The sequence below is a fragment of the Bos indicus genome, chromosome 1, assembly GCF_029378745.1.
Source record: "Bos indicus isolate NIAB-ARS_2022 breed Sahiwal x Tharparkar chromosome 1, NIAB-ARS_B.indTharparkar_mat_pri_1.0, whole genome shotgun sequence".
Lineage (NCBI taxonomy): Eukaryota > Metazoa > Chordata > Mammalia > Artiodactyla > Bovidae > Bos > Bos indicus.
Genome location: NC_091760.1, coordinates 113,900,661 through 113,922,270, shown reverse-complemented (window position 1 = coordinate 113,922,270; position 21,610 = coordinate 113,900,661). Strand labels below are relative to the sequence as shown.

The window sequence follows — 21,610 nt, the reverse complement described above, 5'->3', positions numbered from 1 at the left end:
AGATCCATTCTTCTGTTGGGAGGTAATTGGGTATTTTTCAATTTTGGCCTATTTCAACTTTGCTATGTTAATGAATTTCTCTTGCACACTAGGGATGGAATTGCTGAATCTTCAGCTTTGGAAGATAATGTCATGTAGTTTTCTACACTGGGTTAACCAGTTTCCTCACTCAAGACTATATATGAGCATTCCTGTTGCTCAGGATCCTCACCAATATTTCCTATTGTAAGACTTAAGCAATTTTGTCCATCTATTGACTGTGTAGGTTTTTTAAAATTTAGATTTATGTGCTTTTTGTTTATTTATTTTTGGTTGTGTAGGGGCTTTCTCTAGTTGTGGTGACCACGGGCTACTCTTCATTGCGATGGGAGGGCTTCTTATTTCAGTGGTTTTCTCTTGTTGCAGAGCATGGGCTCTAGGGCACCGGCTCAGTAGTTGTGGCACACAGGCTTAGTTGCTCCTTGGCATGTGGGGTCTTCCCAGGCCAGGGATTGAACCTGTGTCCCCTGCATTGGCAGGTGGATTCTTTACCACTGGCCCACCAGGGAAACCCGACTATGTAGTTTTAATTTTCATTTCTCTCCTGACTAAATAAAAGAGTGCTTTTCGTTTGATTTTGGCAGTTAGGGGCTACTCTTAACATGAAATGTGTATTCAAGTATTTTGCCAGTTTCTCTAATTGATTGGAGTTCTTGCATACTTTCGGTGCTGGTCCTTTGCCAGTTATATCTATTACATTTTCTTGCATTCTGTTGCTTGTCTTTTCATTCTTTATGGCATCATTCAATTAACTATCTTTTAAAAGCATACTTAGGATGAAACTTTCACTCTTTAAGAAGTAAATGATTTGTTCTTTTATTTTACAAGACTAGAATAGCAGATTATAAAGAGGAAAGAGATTAGAGGGTATTGTACATTCTAGACAATCTTTTTATGTAATATTTGAATTTTTATATGAATCATATATTGCTTCATTCAACAATTATTTATTGAGCATTTAATATGTGCCAATAAGCTGCTCTAGGTCCTAGGGCTCCATTACTGAACAGAAGCTGACACCTGACCTAGCAGAACTTACAAGGTGGGATTTAATATTGCTTTTACTTTAAAAAAAAAAAGCCTCAGATTTAATCTCCATCAGATTTTCATTTTGAGCTTTTACATACCTATATATAAAACAACATGGCACATAATTCAGAGTGAACGTGTAAAACAATAAGCAAAACTTTCTGCCAAGGGTTGATTTTTGTCATTGATTTCAACAGCAAGTTTTCCAGAAAGTGTGCCGAAATGTCAGCTCTTTAACAGACACTGTGTATAGAGATATTTATTTTAAAACACCTTATTGCCATGAGTCATCTTAAATCAAAGATTCAAGTTGAAACATGAATCAGATTCTGGACTGAATTTATTATAGTCATTAAATTTGAATTTTTATTATGAGTGAGTAATAAACACACGTAGGAAAATAAATCAGTGGGTATGTAAAGTATGTGAGCAAATATACCTCCATTTCGGAACCCACGCCCCCCCTGCAACCACTGCCTTACTCCAGTCCTCCCCACCCCGGTAGCCACAGTTAGCAGTTTCTTTTTTAAAAAAATAATTCTTAAATTGAAGTATAGTTGATTTACAATGTTGTGTTAATTTCTGGTGTACAGAGAAATTATTCAGTTTACACACACACACATATGCATATAAATATATACACATGTATCAGGAGGGTCCCCTGGAGGAGGGCATGGAAACCCACTCCAATATTCTTGCCTGGAGAATCCCTTGGACAGAGGATCCTGGTGTGCTGCAATCCTTAGGGTCACACAGAGTCCGACATGATTGAAGCGACTTACCACACAAGCACACACATGTATACACGTATATTCTTTGTCAGATTTTTTTCCATTATAGCTTATTACAAGATATTGAATATTTCCCCCTGTACCACACATAGGATCTTGTCATTTATCTTTTTTATATATAGTAGTGTAAATATGTTAATCCCAAACTTCTGACTTATCCCTACCCCCTTTTCCCTTTGGTAGCCAGAAGTTTGTTTTCTATGTCTGTGAGTCTGTTTCTGTTTTGTTAATAAGTTCATTTGTATCACTTTTTCAGATTCCATATATAAGTGGTATCATATATTTGTCTTTGTCTGTTGGACTTCTCTTTGTATGATCATCTCTAGGTTCATCCACATTGCTGCAAATGGCATTATTTCATTCTTTTATGGCTGAGTAATATTCCAGTGGGGCTCCCTGGTGGCTCAGCAGTAGAGAATCCTCCTGCAATGCAGGAGACATGGATTTAATCCCTGGGTCAGGAAGATCTCCTGGAGAAGGAAATGGCAACCCATTCAATATTCTTCCCTAGGAAATTCCATGGACAGAAGAGCCTGGGGCGCTACAGTCCATAGGGTCAGAAAAGGGTCGAACACGACTTAGCAATTAAACAACAACAGTATTGCAGGCAGATGCTTCACCCTCTGAGCCACCAGGGAATCCCAATTGTACTGTATACATACCATATCGTCTTTATCCATTCCTCCATTGATGAATATTTATATTGCTTCCATGTGTTATCTATTGTAATTATATTGTAATTAGTGCTGCAATGAACATTGGGGTGCAGGAATCTTTTCAAATTAGAGTTTTCTCCAGATATATGCCCAGAAGTGGGATTGCTGGATCATATGGCAACTCTATGTTTTATTTATTTTTTTTTATGGAACCCCCATCCTGTTCTTCATAGTGGCTGCACCAATTACATTCCCACCAACAGTGTAGAAGGAAATCCTTTTCTCCACACCCCATTTAGCAGTTTCTTATGTGTCCTTTAGGAGATGTTCAATCATGTGCAAACACATAGGAATTATATATGCATTCTGTCTAAAGTATTTTGTGCTGCTGAGTTAATGAGCTGCAGATTTCTCAGGTGGGGATGAGGGGCTGTGATCTGGATTGAAGACAAAGTGACAGCCTCTCCCAGGCTCAGAGTTGGGCCAGGTGAAGCGGGAAGGGTAGGGCCTTGACAAAGCCTCTCAGCCCCAGGCTGGCTCTGCATCTGCAAGCAGCCTGAGGATTGTTTGGGTGCTGCCTGGAGGTGGCAGTGACCTCTTGCACTACTCCATCTTCGTCCAAGCTTCAGAAGGCACATTTACATGGTGGGCTTTCTCCTCCTTCCACCCCTTAAAAATGAAATGAATGCTGACATCACCCCACTTCCTCTTCCTCCCAGAAGTCTAGGCAGCCCCCTCTCCTCACCTGGCACCATTACACTCTGGGGCATCCCTGCTCTCACACAGTTAACCCCTTCCTTCGCCTGTCCTCCTCTCATTTAGCTTTCACAGGAGCAACACTGGATTGATTGCTTGTCCCCTTCTGTTAGCTCCCACCCTACTTGTGGCCTCCTATGCTTCATGCTCCCTCCTATCCAATTGCCAGTGCTCTTGTAAAGGCATTTTAGATCCATAACATCTTTAGCTTTGGGGATCAAGTTAATATATATGATGTATGCGTATCTGTGTGCATGCGTGCGTGCCAAGTTGCTTCAGTCATGTCCGACTCTGCGACCCCATGGACTGTAGCCCACCAGACTCTTCTGTCCATGGAATTCTCCGGACAAGAATACTGGAGAGGGTTGCCATGCCCTCCTCCAGGGGATCTTCCAATCTAGGGATCGAACCTGTGTCTCCTGCGGCTCCTGCATTGCAGGCAGATTCTTTACTGCCGAGCTACAGAGGAAGCCCATAAGTGATGTATATTCTATAAATATTCCCCTGCTCTGTACTACAAAATTTTCTTCAGAACTGAGTGGCCAGATTGAACAAATAAAAATACAGCATGCACAGTCAAATTTGAATTTCAGATAAACTACAAATAATCTTTACTATAATCGGTCTACTGCCATCTTTAATCTGCATTTAATCGGCCAACTCTGTTCCAAAACTCAGCTGAGCAGTTAAATTAAACAGTCCTTCTAATCTGCATATCTTTGCCCTAAAAACAAAGTTTAAATCCTCCCTTCAATGACTGTGGCCCATGCACAGCAAAACACCCCATCAATTTTAAAGAAACACCTCACCAATTTTAAAGCTGGGCACTTTGAGTTGTCTTGGGCCAGCGCAGGAAGCATTTCACAGTGGTTGCTAGGTGGCAGATTTCAACTCAGGAAAGCATTTTTGAAATTCTATTAGTACTGCTTGGTGGGAGTACTTGGTAATGAGCCTAAACGTGTATGGCTTATAGAGCTTTCCCCTCTCACCATTTTTCTTCCAATTTAAAATCTGTAGCGAAACCGAGTTTAAATAACACTTTCTAAAAAGCTTTGTCTTTTAAGCCAAATGCCAGACTGTCTAGGTAAACACAGAATTTAGTAATCACGGTTTTAATTTATTTCAGCTATTTTTCCCTGCTGAATTTTTGAGATAGGTAAGACTGGACTTCTTCCAAACAAATCTGGGCAGAAGAAAACTTGAAATGTGTTGGCTAGCTTTATGTATCCCCACGTGATTCCTGATAGAGTTTTACCTGGAAAATGAGGGCACACAGAAGAATTTTTTTTTATCTCGAGTTCTTTTTGCAAACATCAAATACTTCACACAAAAGGAACATTATGGCCTATTCAGATAATTCTTTGTTCAAATTACTTAGCAAACTTCATGAAACAAGAGTTGTGATTCTTCATACTGCTTTGATAATTCAAAGAAAGAGCAGGATTCAGAGAAGGACAGTATAGAAGGGGCATAGGGCTTCCCTGGTGGCTCAGATGGTAAAGAATCTGCCTGCCAATGCAGGAGACTCCGGTTTGATCCCTGGTTCGGGAAGATCCTCTGGAGAAGAGAATGGCTACCCACTCCAGCATTCTTGCCTGGAGAATTCCATGGACAGAGGAACTGCGAAGAATTGGGTAAACCAGGAGACTAAAGAGAGAGAGACTGGGAAATTATTAGCAAGGGAAATCAGTAATAGTGATGATGGCACGGCTAATCTAGTTTCCCCCAAAAGAGACACACTTAGAGGATGTTCGCCATATATCACCATTAACTGTGTTAAGAGCAGACTCCTAATTACTCGTCACAGAATTAAATCATCCTTGTATCTTTGTTCAATAAAGTGTTCTCTTTTACTACCTTACCTGACCCAGGCATTGAAGAATGGGAATAAAAAAAGAATTATGGAAATTTAAAACTAAAAATTTAAAACTTTTTTTTTCCTTCTTGGTGCTCAGATTTTGTGAAGAAGTAAGTTAAATGTTTATCAACAGGAAATTTGCCAATAAGTGATGTAAGATTAGGTGGAACCATATGAAATTGTTAGTGCATCTGATTCTTCTTAATTCTGTTCAGATGTTGAAAATAGATAGTGGCTCTGTAATTACTGGTGGAGAATAATATCCCACGTAAACGATAAATTACAGAACGTCGTTATAGGATGCTAGTGCGTGTGGGGGTGTCCAAGGTATGTGGGGATATATATGCTTATTTATGTCCCACCATAAATCTGAAAATCATAAAATACACAAACAGTTAACAGTGAATGCCTCTAGAGGGCGGGGTAGGAAACCAGAGACAAGAGCTGGAGATATGTTTTACTTTTGTACAATCCCAATTTTTACCAAATGAATGTATTAAAATTTTAAAAGGAAAAAAAAAAAAAAAGACCAAAACTGCAAGGAAACTATTGCTTAAAGAGGTGAAAGGTCTGTTCAAGCCATGAGGTGACCTCAGACTAGAATCTACTGAAGAAAGTGGCTGCTCAGTGGTTTTTCTTATCCCTATAATTCAAAGAACAACAGTGAACAGTTGTTCTTTGGGGACCTAACAGGTTAGGGAGCCTAACTGTTAGGGGCCTAACAGTTCAGGGAGTCACTGTCTACCTTGACTTTGTAGTTTACCTAGGATCTTAATCACCCTAGTTAAATGGAGAGCTTCCCCTCAAAAACCCAGCATCACTGGGGGGTCAATCAGATGTGACTCATTCTCAGAGTCATAGCTATGAATTAATAGGTTAGATGCTGCTGGCTAAGACTGGCTAAAAGAAGCCTTTTCTCTCTTATAATTTCCTTGGGTCCTATAACAAGAGTCCTCTGAGCCATTTTCAGCATCCTTTTCTCACTATGATCCTTTTCCTTTATACTAGAGTTGGAAACAACAGAATTTTATTCTGATTATGTTCTGTTCAAGATTGTTGTTGTTTAGGCACTAAGTCATGTCCAACTCATGGGACCCCATGGACTGGAGCCCACCAGGCTCCTCTGTCCATGGGATTTCCCAGGCAAAAATACTGGAGTGGGTTGTCATTTCCTTCTCCAGGGAGTCGTCCTGACCCAGGGATCGAATCCAAGTCTCCTGCCTTGGCAGGCTGATTCTTTACCATCTGAGCCATCAGGGAAGCCCCTCTGTTCAAAATAGAGAAAAGGTGATTAGGAATTTGTTTTGTACAGTTCAGATGGCCTCCCTTCCTCTCCCCCTGACTCCTGCACCCCATTTTCCCCAGCCATTGGGCTGGCCACATCCAAATTATTCTAACTGACCAGTATTTCTCAAACTGTGCTGAGAAGAGGAACAATTTCATATTTGCAGTTGAAGAAACTGCAGTCTAGAAGTTCAGTGACTTGTCCTCATTCCCACAGTTAGAAAGCAGCAGACACAAACTAAAAGACAGCTGCCTGACTTCCAGCCAAGTGTCCCCAGTCTTGAAATAAAACTGCTTATTTCTCCCTTTCCCTCCAGCAACTGCTCTGTTTTCTCTTTTCCTTTTACTGTCAGAATTCCCACACTTGCAGTTAAGTGCCTGCACTGTTTTCAGGCTGCCCGTTTTCTCCAGAAGCCCTGTATGTTGGGCTCCATGCCCACCAAGACGAGAGGGGCTGGTTGAAAGAGCACTATGTGAGCACCATGGGTTAGATGCCACCTGGGGTTGGTCTTTCCTGATAGGTTGTTAGCAAGACTATGGCAGGGACAGTTAGCAGAATCATGCCTACGTTCTTTACCACTATATCTACAAGTCCAGAGCCTGATACCCATCAGGAGCCAAAAAAATACTAGCTGGTCAACGGGACTGACTTTCCTTTCAGAAAGTCTTCCTTTCCAAGGCGTTTGCATTTATTTTCTGATTGGATGACCCTGATTGGTGTGCCTCCTCTTCCTCTGGACTAACATTATCACTGATTGATCAATCTGTTCATTTTACTGAAGTTCTATAGGAGATAGAGGAAGAACCGACAGTGGGGTGCTTATGTTTTATTTGTGGGAAAAGAATATAAGTGAATAATGGAATCACAAATAATATAATGACGTGATAGTTATGCGGAGAAGGCAGTGGCACCCCACTCCAGTACTCTTGCCTGGAAAATCCCATGGACGGAGGAGCCTTCTTGCCTGGAGAATCCCAGGGACGGCGGGGCCTGGTGGGCTGCCGTCTATGGGGTCACACAGAGTCAGACACGACTGAAGCGACTTAGCAGCAGCAGCAGCAGTGATAGTTATGAGGCAGATTGGAGCCAGACTGCATGTGTACTTAACCTCTCTGCATTTTAGTTTCCTTCCTATAAACTGGAGACAGTGGTAGTTCCTACCTCCTAAGGTCATTGTGAAGGTTAAGTCATGTATTAATGATATAGCTGAAGCACTTCAAAGAGTGTCTGGTATATTGCTGCCGCTGCTGCTAAGTCACTTCAGTCGTGTCCGACTCTGTGCGACCCCATAGACAGCAGCCCACCAGGCTCCCCCGTCCCTGGGATTCTCCAGGCAAGAACACTGGAGTGGGTTGCCATTTCCTCCTCCAATGCATGAAAGTGAAAAGTAAAAGTGAAGTCGCTCAGCCGTGTCCGACTCCTAGCGACGCCATGGACTGCAGCCCACCAGGCTCCTCCGTCCATGGGATTTTCCAGGCAAGAGTACTGGAGTGGGGTGCCATTGCCATATTGCAAATGCTCAAAAAATGTTTTAAAAAGCAGAAGGTAATATATTAATCATTATTATAAGTGCTGTAAGAAAGTATCTTTTTAAGAACTTTTTTCCCAGTGAGAATTAATCAGTTCTCAAATTCTCTTTTTCAAATATCCTTTCCAATTTTTTCTTTGTCATTTTGACTCATTACTTCATTGTACCAGGGTTACTAAGCTTGTCCAGGATGTTTAAGATCTGAGAATGGGAGAACTGAGGAACCTGTTAACGGCCAGCACCAACCAACCCTCAGCCAACTGAGTGAGGCTGTCCTTGTCCATCTGTGCATCTGATCCAGCCTACCCCACAGCTGGATGTGGCCATGTGGGAGAGCCTGGGGAGACCCTCAGAAGAACCCACCATACCAGTTCACAGAGAGGTGAGGAACAATAAAAATAATACAATTTGCTATTTTTTTTTAAATTGGAAAATATTTTATTTTATTTTTTGTTTTTAATTGTTTTTAATTTTATTTTGTTTTTAAACTTTACAAAATTATATTAGTTGGCCAAATATCGAAATGAATCCGCCACAGGTATACATGTGTTCCCCATCCTGAACCCTCCTCCCTCCTCCCTCCCCATACCATCCTTCTGGGTCGTCCCAGTGCACCAGCCCCAAGCATGCAGTATCGTGCATCGAACCTGGACTGGCAACTCATTTCATACATGATATTATACATGTTTCAATGCCATTCTCCCAATTTGCTATTTTAAGCCACTAAGTGGTGAGGTGGTTTGTTTTACAGCAAAGCACGAAATACCACCTTTAATTTTGTCCCAGAGGTAGACATGCTAACATTTTGAATATTACAAATCTAGATATTAAGTAGTTGTGTTAATTCACTCATTCGTGTCTGACTCTTTGCAACCCAAGGACTGTAGTTCAGCAGGCTTCTCTGTGGGATTTTCCAGGCAAGAATACTGAAGTGGGTTGCCACTTCCTTTGCCAGGGAATCTTCCCAACTTGGGGATCGAACCTGGGTCTCCCACATTGCAGGCAGATTCTCTATCATTAAGTAGTTATACACAGCTGTTTGCATTAAAAAAAAAAAAAAAAAAAAACTCAATGTAGGACATTCTGCATAATGCGTTCAAAAATAACTCTTCTCTCCTACTTACCATACAGTATTTTGAATTTTTGTATGAGTAATTTATGTCTACACTATTATTTTTGGTTGTTGCATTTTACATCATGATTTATTAACAAATCTCTTGGTAAAGAGTCAGATTCTGATTTTTTGCTACTGTAAGAAATGCTTTAATAGACATCTTTGAACATATATATTTTTACACATCAAAGATGATTTCCTCAGGGTTATTTCCTGGGCATGGAATTACTTGGTTGAAGATATGCCTGTTTTCAAGGTTTTGATTAAGTATCATCTAATTGCTTTTCAGAAAAGTTGTTTACATTCTTACCATGAATGAGTTAGAATCCTCTTTTCCGTGCACTTTTACCATGTTTTTTTTTTTTTTTTTAATCTTTGTTGATCTAATGAATGAAAAACTATGATCTCATTACTGTTTTAATTTTGTTGTTACCAATTGGGGCTGAGTGTATTTTTATGTATAGAAAGCACTCGTGTCTACTCTAAAATTATTCTCACTCTGCGTATTTTTCCACTGTTAGTCTTCTCCTTAAAGATTTGTGAGTGATTAGATACTAATATTTGTCTGTTATGCATATATTTAAGTATTTTTCTATAGTTTCTTTCCAAGAGAAGATTTCCCTCAGATTTTATGGGTTTAGGTGGATTTTTTTTTAATGCACAAACAAATCTGTTTATTTTTATTTATTTTATCTCTGAAATTGGTGTTATCAGGTATATTGTTTTAAAAGACAGCAAAGTTTAAATACTTTCAGAGTGTCAGATGTTATCCAAGTAAAATTCAGACCCCTCAGTTTATGTCACACACCGCAATCTAGTCTCTATTTAGCCAAATCAATCTCCGACAACTTCTTAATGCAAATTCCCTGTTCTTGTGACTTTAGTTTCTGGTATGTGGAGCTCCAGAGCTCTGGAGTCTGACAGATCCCAGTTATTAATAGGATTCTGACTCAACCGCTTACCAACAGTACAAGAAAAGCTTTTAGACCCTCGGCTTCTTCCTATTTAAGTGGAGAGAGGATTAATTTGAGATTAGTTCCTGAAATATAGTTGGCACTTAGTAAATATTAGTTCTCAAGCCATGCCCTTGTGTTTCTATTCATTCTGGGACATGGCTCTAAGATATCCTTTTCCTCCCCTCTGTCTCATGACATTTTACATATTCTTCAGGTCCACTTCCACCCAGACTCCTTCACAGAGGCTTTCAGGGAACAGGGAGCTTCATCATACACCTTACTCAACTTCAGTTCAGTTGCTTAGTTGTGTCCGACTCTTTGCGGCCCCATGAACCGCAGCACCCCAGGCCTCCCTGTCCATCACCAACTCCCACAGTCCACTCAAACCCATGTCCATTGAGTCGGTGATGCCATCCAACCATCTCATCCTCTGTCGTCTGCTTCTCCTCCTACCCTCAATCTTTCCCAGCATCAGGGTCTTTTCAAATGAGTCAGCTCTTCGCATAAGGTGGCAAAGTATTAGAGTTTCAGCTTCAACATCAGTCCTTCCAGGACTGATCTCCTTTAGAATGGACTGGTTGGATCTCCTTGCAGTCCAAGGGACTCTCAAGAGTCTTCTCCAACACCACAGTTCAAAAGCAGCAATTCTTTGGCACTCAGCTTTCTTGACAGTCCAACTCTCACATCCATACACGACCACAGGAAAAACCATAGCCTTGACTAGACGGACCTGTATTTCTCCAATTCTAAGAAGCACTTTGGTCTCACATTTTTAACATCTCTGAAACTGGGGTGTGTGATGATGGTGGTGGTGGTGGTGGTTTAGTCGCTAGGTCATGTCTGATTTTTGTGATCCTATAAACTGTAGCCTGCCAGGCTCCTCTGTCCATGAGATTTCCCAGGCAAAAATACTGGAGTGGGTTGCCATTTCCTTCTCCAGGGGATTGTCCAACCCAGGGATCAAACCCAGGCCTCTTGCATTGCAGATGGCCTCCTGCATTGCAGGTGGATTTTTTTTTACCAACTGCATTACCAGCGACTCATCTTACTATAATGTTAAGAAATAGCCATTGGCCATGGGGCAGTCCTGATATAGTTGGCATTGCCTTTGCATTTGTGAACATAGTTATAACTATTTGAATTGTCATCATTTCACTGAGTTCTATGCAATTTAATACTACATGTGTCAAAACCATATGCTAAGAACTGCAGTTGAAGGCAGGAGAAATTGCCAGATGTGTCAGATTAGATGAAAGAAATTGCAAAGGAACAAGAGGGTAATATAACCAACTCATGGATCACACAGGATTGCAGCGAGGGCCTGGAACTTCAGTTTGTCAGAAACTTCTTTCTGGCCATTAATAGAGAGGATATGTAGGTTGTACTATGCTGTTCTGTGCTGTGCTTAGTCGCTCAGTCGTGTCTGATTCTCTGAAACCCCATGGACTGTAGCCCGTCAGGCTCCTCTGTCCATGGCGATTCTCCAGGCGAGAATATTGGAATGGGTTGCTATGCCCTCCTCCAGGGGATCTTTCCAACTCAGGGATTGAACCCAGGTCTCCTGCATTGCAGGCAGATTCTTTACCATGTGAGCCACCAGGGAAGCCCATGAATACCAGAGTGGGATCTCCCAACCCAGGAATTGAACCAGGGTCTTCTACATTCCAGGTGGATTCTGTACCAGCTAAGCTATCAGGGAAGCCCTACATAGGTTGTAGTGACATACAATTCAGTTGAACAAGAAAACTATGCTTTTAATCTAATAGGAATGTGCCAGCATCAAACTTGAAGAATGAATGTCTGGCTAGGAAGCAAATCCCAGAGACATGGTTAGGCCATCCTTTTAGGAAATACTGCATGTATATCAATGATACTGTGTGGACAAGTGCATGATGTTCTATGTGAAGAGGGATTTAGGAAAATTAGACTCGTGTACAGAATTTGTAGAAATAGTTAATCAATTTCTTTTGCTTATATTTTCCTTTTCTAAATATGTACATTACTGAAAAAATCATATCTAAATTTAAAACCATAAGTATTATAAAGATCCTATGTTACAACACACTGCGTCATAATTTAATTCACAGCTCTTTTTTTTCTTGATAGCACATGCTATCAAAAATGCCCTAGATTTGAATAATTATGATAAATTGAATAGACCATAAAATGGGCAGTAGATCTGTGGATTTCAAAGCTTAGCGAAGGAACAGAACTTCATGTTTTTTCCTTGTTGTTGTTTTGGTGGGTATTATGTTGTTGCTTAGGAATGAGGTATGAATATCCTGCAATTTCTTCATAATCATCAGCTACGCTTGTTTGCAGAACCAGCATAATTTGAAGAGAAGCTAGTTTCTCACATCACCATTTAAAACTTCTTAATGTAAGTCACAGATTGCATCCTGAATTAGATAACACTTCATCTGTCATTAACTAAGCACTTTAAAAATTAACTTTATTATATTTTCCCAATATACAAGTAATACACGTTAGTATGAAAAATACCCTATATTAAAAAGTGCATAGGTATGAGTATATAATCAGCCATATCTTCTAATCAAAATATTTGGTAAATTTCTTTTTTTAGAAAAATTTCTTATAAATATTTTGATGCCATTTCTTCTACTTATGAAAACATCTCAAATCAAAGCAACATATATTTAATGTACAGTATTTGGAAAGTATAGCAAAGTATAAATAAGCATGAAAAACATTCATCTCATCACCACCCAGAAACTGCCTTTTACTATTTTTGGTCATCAAATTCAGCCTATCCAGGGAAAACAGGAACACTTCGTGGATGTGCAGTACACCCCTTGTTGAATTTGTGAATGCCAAAAAAGAGTTTGGAGAACAGCCCATATGTCTTGGTAATAGAATTAATTACACAGATCTTACATTCTAAAAATCATCTGTCTTCTCAAGTTTGCCTTATTCTTCTCACAATGCTGGAGCTTGTCCAGGACACAGCCAGCTTTCTACTACTTGGCAACAGAGTACTCTGTGGTGGTTGGTCACTGTCTTCATTCAGGTCACCCTCTCATTCATTCATACATTCGACAAATATTCATTAAGTGCCACTCTTTGTGCCTGGAATACAGAGGGGGCAATACAGAAACATGGCCCCTGCCCTCTTGCAGCTTTCAGTCAAAAGAAGACAAAGCAGATAATAAACATAAAACTAAATATATGATTAAACACATTTGCGATGAGTGTCGATAGATGAGAAAAGGTGGCCGGGAAAGTAAATAAGCGAGCCATAATCAGATTCAGGAGGGAAGTCCTCTCTGACGGACAGGTCAGAAGGTCAAGGAGAAACAAAAGGGAAGGATTGAGGCTGTCAAACTTGGTGGGTACGGCCTAAAACTAGTGAAGGAACAAGTGCAGGGGTTGGGGGAGTCTAGGCTACAGAGGTAAGCACTTCCTGTTGGTGTGCTTGTGCTCAGTTGCCAAGTCCTATAGGGCCTTGGAGAGGATTTTGAATTTTATCCTGTGTACGCTTAGAAACCAGTACGCTTTTTTTTTTTTTGCAATTTAAATTATGGTTATTTTTAATAGGTAAAGCATACAAGATCCAAAGATGACTGAATGAAAACACTCCGTCCCTCCGGTTTCCTAGCCACCCAGTTGTCCTCCCCCGAACTGGCTATAAGTATCTCTCCAGAAATACTCCAGGCACAAGCAAGCCTATCAGTCCATAAGATATTTTAAGCAGAGGAGTAGGACATCGGATTTAAGACCCCCCGAATACTGAGAGGCGCCTGGCTTTCTGCGTTCAGAGCTACGCGTTCCAGCCTCACGGACCTCACTACGCTCGGCATTCCGAGCTTCTACCAGGGAGATCCCCCGGGGGGCCCAGGACTTCGCAAATTACATTCTGGCAGGGCTCCTACGTTTGTTCCCACGCTGTGCTCCGAGCAACAGCCTTGCGCGCCCGCAGCTCCCACGCCGCCCCCTCCCCGCATCTCGTGGCCGGGAACCCGGAGCTCGGCACACAGCCCAGGTGCGCTTGAGTGTTTTAACGAGAGACCAGGGCGGGAAGACAGCGGCTCCCAGAAGGCAGCGACTGAGGCGGGCCGGGGCGTGGCCAATGCCGTAGGCGGGATCAAGCTTGGGGGCGGAGCCGACGCTGGGTCCGCTGCTGAGCTCTCCAGAACTCCGGCTGCAAAGATTCGGTCCGGGACCCGGGCCACCCACTGGGCTGGGGTGCTCGTCGGCCCCGGGCGCTACAAGCCCTGAAGGTAAATCCGCCTGGGAGACGGGCTGCTGGAGCTCTAGGGGACCTACGACGGGGGCGGGCCGCTGGATGGCGGCGGAGGGGAGCGTCCCGCGACAAGTTTCCCAAGAAAGCTGAACTCGTCCCAAGTTTCCTGTGCATCAGTTTGCACCGGCGATTTGGTGGCGGTCTGTTTCTGTGCGGGTGGTCTTGGGCCGCGAGAGAGGCGTGGAGGTGATTGGATTAATTCGCCTGGGGGCGACCCAGGTTTCTGTACTGGACCCCTCGCCGCGGTGGGCGCAGTTTTTGCCCCAGAAAGGGTGGGTAATTGAACGCAGTTGTGTCCCTCGGCAGCCGGGTGATCCCCGGGCTCAGAGCGCGCGCGTCTGCAAGGCGTGCCTGGTAGTCCGGAGACCAAGCTCCATGACTTCTTTCCTCTTTAGGCAAGACTGACTAGGTGCTGTCCCCCACCCCCCCGGGGGCTGACCCCCGAGGCTCCGCTATGGACACCGAGAGCGAAGTGGATTTTTCCAGCAACAGCTTAACCCCTTTGTGGCGGAGGCGTTCAACCCCTCAGCTCCAGCTCCTGGGCCGGAGCAAGCCGAGGCCCCAGTCCTATCAGAGCCCCAGCGGGTTGCTGATCACGGATTTCCCGGTGGAGGACCGAGAGACGCTCCCTGCGGCGCAGACTCTGGCCGAAGTGCCCGGCGCCTCAGACGGCAGGACGGTCCAGAGGAGCCCCCTGCTTCTATGCGCCCATCGGAGGGCGGTGACCAATGGGAGGACCGTCTCCCAGGAGTACAGGGCTGTCTCTCCTCGGCTTCGACGGCCTAAGTCACCCCAAGTACCCAGAGTGGCGTCAGGCGGCTCCCCCAAGTCCCCAGCGAACGGCACAGTGACCAAGCCAGCGCCTCAGCAGCTGCACCCCCCGCGGACTCCTCGAGCGCCCTCCCCCTGCAGCCCCGAGGGGGACAAGACCGGATTCCCCACCAGCCCCCTGCCTTCGCCGGCTGCAAATGGGCTTTCCCCTAATATCTCCTCCCAAGGCGCCGGTTCGCTCTCCGGCAGTATGGCTAAGGACCCTGAACGAGGACCCTCGAGACTCTCTCCTTCGCTCCCCAAAAGGTCTTTGGAACAAAAACTGCCGCTCCAAAGGCTGCCCTCACCGGAAAACGAACTCCTGGAGAATCCTTCGGTGGTTTTGAGCACAAACAGCCCCGCCGCCCTCAAAGTGGGAAAACAGCAGATCATTCCGAAGAGCTTGGCCTCGGAAATTAAAATTAGTAAATCCAACAGTCTGAACGTGGAACCTCACAAGAGACTGCTCAAGGTGCGCAGCATGGTGGAGGGCCTTGGGGCCCCCCTGGGCCCAGCAGAGGACGAGGGCGAGGCGGAGCACGACTTGGACAGCCCCGGGTCTCTGCGGAGAGGCTTGCGGTCCACCTCCTATCGCAGGGCGGTGGTCAGTGGCGTTGATTTTGACAGTCCTGGCACCTCGAAGAAGAAGAACAGGATGTCCCAGCCGGTTCTGAAAGCAGTGATGGAAGACAAGGAGAAGTTTTCCAGCCTGGGAAGGATAAAGGTAAAAGTGGGCAAGAGTGTCGCATGTTAGGCAGGCATTAAGCCGCCAGTGAAGATGTTTGGGGTGGGGAGGAGGGGCACAGAGGGAACCAAAGGTTATTGTTCTTTTTTAATTTTATTGTTTGTTGATCAGACCCCTGCAATCTATCTCTTGGCCATTTTATTGCTGGTAGGCACAGCCCAGGTTAATGCAGTTTCATGGGAGGAACTGAAACTCTTATCACTGTATTCATTTTCTAAGTTTGGCAAAATGTGGGGAACAAGTAGGAGAAAAAACCCAGCAAATTAGGTATTGGTGGAGTGAATCTTGAACACTTTTAATACAGGTAGCTGCAAAGGGGGTGGCAAGCAGGCGTGGATCTGCACTCTTGATTAAGTGGTCACGCCAGTGTGGTGCTTGTTTAGAAGTGTCTATTACTGGTTGCTGATTCACCACAGCTGATACAGGAAAACACTGATTTCCTTTCAGCCGGTTGATTATTTTAAGTACTTACATTAGTGATTTAATTACTGAAATATTTTTCCTTTCCGTAATGACCACATACTAAATACCGTCCAGGTAAAATGTGAATCGTAAAAGTCAATTGCCAGAATCACAAAAGACATAGTAGTCATCTTTGTTCTTTCTGGCTTCTTTCACCAGTGGCTTTGGTTGCATCTCATTCCCATTTTGTGCCCACTTGACCCTTGAGTGCATTTAACAAGTTGGTAGCTTGAAACTTCAGGTTGGAGTGAATGGTGTGGCGTTGCTCCCAGATAAAGACCTAGGAGTTGCACTCCTTAAAATATTACCAAATATGACATGAAGAAATAGGGAAGACTAGGGAAGGAGATTTTGGAGTGTGCATGTGCTGCCTTCTCCAGACACAAGACAGATCTCAGCAATAGGGCAGAAATTCATTTTGGCAGCCACATCTTTTTCTGATTAATCAGAAAGCTGGAACCAGTCTATATAAATGTCACATATGTAATACACAAGTGAGCCTGTTTTATTTTAGATCCTATGGCCTTAAATTACATAACATTTTATGTGTATTTTTTTTCCCCCTCCAACTTTGCAAGTTTAACAAATTTCAATTTAACAGTGGTGGTGAATCATGAGTGGGCTTCCCTGGTGGCTCAGATGGTAAAGAATCCGCCTGCAATGCAGGAGACCTGGGTTCAGTCCCTGGGTTGGGAAGATCCCCTGGAGAAGGGAATGTCTTCTCAACTCCAGTATTCTTGCCTGAAAAGTCCCCTGGACAGAGGAGCCTGGAGGGCTTCAACTCATGGGGTCACAAAGAATAGGACATGACTTAGCGACTAAGCAAACTAATTTCTAAATAAAGAAATTACATAACATTTTATGTGCTTCCCCACCCCTCCAACTCTGCAAGTATAGCAGAGTTCAATTTAACAGTGATGGTGAATCATCAGTAATAAGCTAAAAACTATTGGTCATTTGAGGATTCTCAAGCTGTATTGGCTGAGCATGGGGGATATTGTACATTTTATTTCATCTTTTTAGTGAGTGGTAGTAGTCATATGACTGCTCCAGGGATCATCTGTGCATGCTGTTGGAAATCTAATGAATGTGACCACAAAAAAAGTACTTTTTCTTGAAATAGCTGTATTTTCTGTTTGGCTCATTCATACATAGTTTGCTTTGCTTTTCTTCTTTTTGCTTTTCTTGTTTCTTAGAAAAAAATGCTGAAAGGACAAGGAACATTTGATGGGGAAGGTAAGCATTTGATTTTCCAGACTTTTATTGCTGTTTCAATGTGGAATATCAATTATAAGTTGAAATCCAACTGAAGTAACAAAAACACAAGATGAGAAAAATGTACAACTTCTCAAATTATACAGCACAAAGCTCTGCACTAAGCTAAATTTTCATCCAGTAATACCAGCAGTGAATAAAATTAATGGCATTCTTTGTAAGCCGATGACTTTGTCAGACCAGTGTTCTGGGATTTTTAATTCTCCTCTACTCTGGCTCCATCCCCACCTCCCTCAAAAAATGAAGAAAGATTAAGGATAAACTCTAGCTCTTCAATTTAAAATTCTGAAGGTTTGGCATGTAGATCTTATGTCCGTATTTCCTTAGGTCATATATCCTTTGACTTAATGTTCTTATCCCCATATTTCTACATTTTAATATCATTAATATGGTTTCATAACCAAGTTTCAATTTGGAGGAAATTGAACTCACTTCATTAACAGAACCCTACTGCTAAGAGTTTCAACCTCATATAGTGTTTTTGTGAAGGATGGAAAAAAAAGCTGCTTTCACCAGGTGTTCAGACCCTAATCAGATTAGGGGACTTTGTGTAAATGGATCCAGTGTCAATGGACCAGAAGAGCTTGTAGAGCTGGGGGAGTGTGGTGGAGGTGAGGGTAGTTACTTCCTGTCATTCTTTGAAATGGTAAGATTTTCCTGCCTTTAAAAGAACAGTGAAGAAGGGTATGCCCCTCTGTAAGTAAATCAAAGGTAAAACCACCCAAAGTTATATCAACTTGGCTGATTACAAAACATTTCCCCATATCATTCTTATAAAAATCAGTTCCCATTTTATCATTTAAATATGACCAGTTTATAAAAATGTACTTATTGTATTCATCTTAGAAAAATGTTTTCTATGGGGAAGAAACCCAGATAGAGTATTTTTGCTGGCTGGGATAAAGTCATCGTCCAGATTTTATAACCGAGGAATCTGGAAATCTCAAAGAGGCTTAGTACCTTATCCACTGTCGCACAGCCAGGACCAGGACAGACACCTGGTTCTCACGCACTTTGCTTTCTCTTGTACCCTGTTATGACTGTGAAGTGAACAGAGCATCTATCTAATATCAATCATGAGAGATGTTTTGCATCTTCTGGAATTTGGCATTAGTTTTGAGACCTTTGCTTCAAATAGTTAAAAATGTTGAGCTTTTTTGAAGTCTGAGGACAGACCTTCATTATAACTAGTTTTATGCTGTTTCCTTTTACAAGGAGCTGTTTCTGTGCACCCTCTCCTCTCTTCTTAAATATGATGACCTAGACATTCTTTTTCACATATATGTACATGAGGAATGCAGGAGTCTTAGCAGTTGATGACTAACAAGAATGTAAGTCAGGAAGCTGTGTGGTTGAGTGGTAAGATCCTGTGATATTGGAACCGGAGACCTGAGTTTCTGTCCTGCTGCTTCTAGTCATCAGTTGAGTGACATTAAACAAGCCTCTCAACTTCACTGAGCCTGTTTTATCCTGTGTAAAATGAAGCTAATAATTGCCTACATTGTTGTGAGATGAATGAGACATCATATCAACAATGTCCAAATGCATTTTATGTCACACATTAAGTACTTTAAAGGGTTCTGCAGAGATCTATACCCTTACAATCTGCTTTCATATGCAGACCAATCAAGAACAGTAAAATCTTGCATGAACTCTCAGTATTTAGTGATGATGCATACAGAACATGCCATAGTTGATGAGAAATGAGGCAGATGTTTGCTGGCTTCAGTAGATGGGAAAAGCATTTCAAACTCAGTATGTTCCAAAACCAAACTCATAATCTTTCCACTAAAGCTGAATCTCTTCTGGAGTTCCCTTCTTCCACTTCAGTTGTGGGACTTAACAGAGCTAGAAAATATCCTGACCACCACAGCCAGTCTGACCCCTGTATCCAGTCCGACCCCCTCAAGTCTCCACTGCTTTTCACTGACCACTTCAAGAGCACCCTAATTAGTTCCTTAACTAGTCAATGTTTTGCTCTTCCAATCTAAAAATGTCTTTCAGTGGATTTTCATTGCAGTCGGGATAAAATACAACTTTTACAGTATGAAAGAAACTCTGGCTTTTGGGCTCAGGATAAAACCCAGTTCTGTCTGGTTTGAACTGTCTGGCTCTTCTCCCTAAACTCACCTTACACCCTTTGTCTGATTGACACCTGCACTCCAGTTCGTGACCTCTTTTGTTCTTCTAAGGTAATTTATTTCCTCTTGCTTTTGGAGGTGGTTTTTTCCTGTAGCTCCGTGGTTTCTCAGCTTTCAGATCTTAAGATTTTCTTCATTAACACCTCTCTGACCCCCAGACTAAATCATGTCCTGCTGACAGTCTGTTCTCAGAGTACTTGTGTATAAATCTTTTGGTTTGTAGATATGTATTTGTGCCAGATCATTGTGTCCTCAACCTTAAAATGACTTGCTGTCTTACTTAGAGTAAAAAACAAAAGTCCTTTCAATGGCATTGAGGCAAGACCCTATATGGTCAGCCCTTTAGTCATCCCAACCCCCATCTCCTATACTTCCTCCCCTCCCTTAACTTATTCCAGCCACACAGGCCTCCTTGCTGATCGTTGTACAAATCGTAAGACACACCAAGCAGACTCCTGCCCCGGGGCCTTTGTACTTGCTGTTGTCTCTGTTTGCTGATGTCTCTGTTGTTGCCAGTTGTAGAGATGGTTTCTTTCCTTAACCTCTTTTAGATCTTTGCTTCAATGTCACCTCTATGAGACCTTCCTAAACTACCCTGTTTAAAATCTACATGTCACCCTTTATAACACCCTTTCTCTGTTTGATTTTTCGCCATGTTACTTTTCAGCATATGCCATATTATAAAAGTTGCTTGTTTATTTATTTTCTTTCTTTCATCACTCTAATGTCAGCTCCTTGAAGAATGAGATTTTTCTCTTTTTTTGTTGTTGTTCTTTGTTGTATCCGCAGCACCTAGCATTTACTGGCGTCTAGTAGACATTTTCTAAGTATCAGTTGAATGAATTCATGAATGACTGACTTTTACTATATTTCTAATTAAATTTTTGGCTCACGAGGGCACGGAAAGTGTCTTTTATTTTCTATTTACTCCCAGCCCTTGGCACATTGTAGATGTACTATAAATATTTGTTAAATTGAAAAATAAAAGGGTGTAAATTCAATTTAACCTAAAAAACAATTAGGTAATAGACATGACCTTCATGAGTGGTAGACAGAGTCATGGAAACTTTGCTTCAGTTGGCATTTGATGTACAGGCACTTCCCTGTCCCCTGCAGATGAATGGGGGGATAGAGCTGTATGAGTGAGAAAATAAATTTTTGATCATGACTCTTCATGAAGAAATCCATTTATCTCTTGTTTATTAAACTGGAGGCCAAACATTATATAAATATTGGGTTTCTTTAGAACAAGTAGCAACATGATGGGGGGTGGTGACAATTAGTGATGTGTAGGGTTTGGTTCCTTTTTTGCAGAAAACGCTGTCCTGTATCAGAACTACAAAGAAAAGGCCCTTGACATCGACTCCGATGAGGAGTCAGAGCCAAAAGAACAGAAATCCGATGAAAAAATTGTGATTCACCACAAGCCTCTGAGGTCCACGTGGAGCCAGCTGTCTGCGGTGAGTGTGTACCTTATGTTTTTCTATCTGTGGGAGTAAAGAGACCAAGTTGTGGAAATTATACCTGGTTGTGGTTTTAATTTTTTTTTTTTACCAGTGATCCTGTAACTCTAAGGAGAAAGATTCTTCCTTTTAGATTGTGAAATATTTCTTGAAACTCTGCAGTGAGAAAGTGAGCTTTGACAATTCTGATCAGGAAAATTTATCATGTTTTTATAAAATAAAGTGCTTTAAGACTGATGTACTATGGACTCTGGAAACTGTTCTTTCTCAGCATATTTTCTTGTTTTTTATATAGTGTGTATGTAGTGGTAGCTTAATATATCTACATTAAGGGATAGCTTAATATCTCTTAATATATCTAAACTGTATCATAATTATGGCTGTGTGCGCGTATGTTTGGGGGCTTCCTTGGTGGCTCAGTGGTAAAGAATGAACCTGCCA

At 42.2% G+C, this 21,610-nt stretch overlaps 1 protein-coding gene across 3 annotated transcripts in view; it reads left to right on the top strand.

The window, feature by feature from the left end:
* Positions 1–14,095: 14,095 nt before the first annotated feature.
* ARHGEF26 (Rho guanine nucleotide exchange factor 26) overlaps positions 14,096–21,610 on the top strand; it is a 140,098-nt gene continuing 132,583 nt past the window's right edge. For 2 of the 3 annotated variants that reach the window (XM_070792875.1, XM_019960616.2), the window contains exons 1-4: positions 14,096–14,250; positions 14,669–15,807; positions 17,487–17,526; positions 21,021–21,166. In XM_070792875.1, coding sequence (XP_070648976.1) covers positions 14,728–15,807; positions 17,487–17,526; positions 21,021–21,166 — 1,266 coding nt within the window. In that variant the 5' untranslated portion in view covers positions 14,096–14,250; positions 14,669–14,727. Of the gene's footprint in view, positions 15,808–17,486; positions 17,527–21,020; positions 21,167–21,610 lie in introns of all 3 variants that reach the window. The other variant, XM_019960625.2, reaches the window with a different exon arrangement.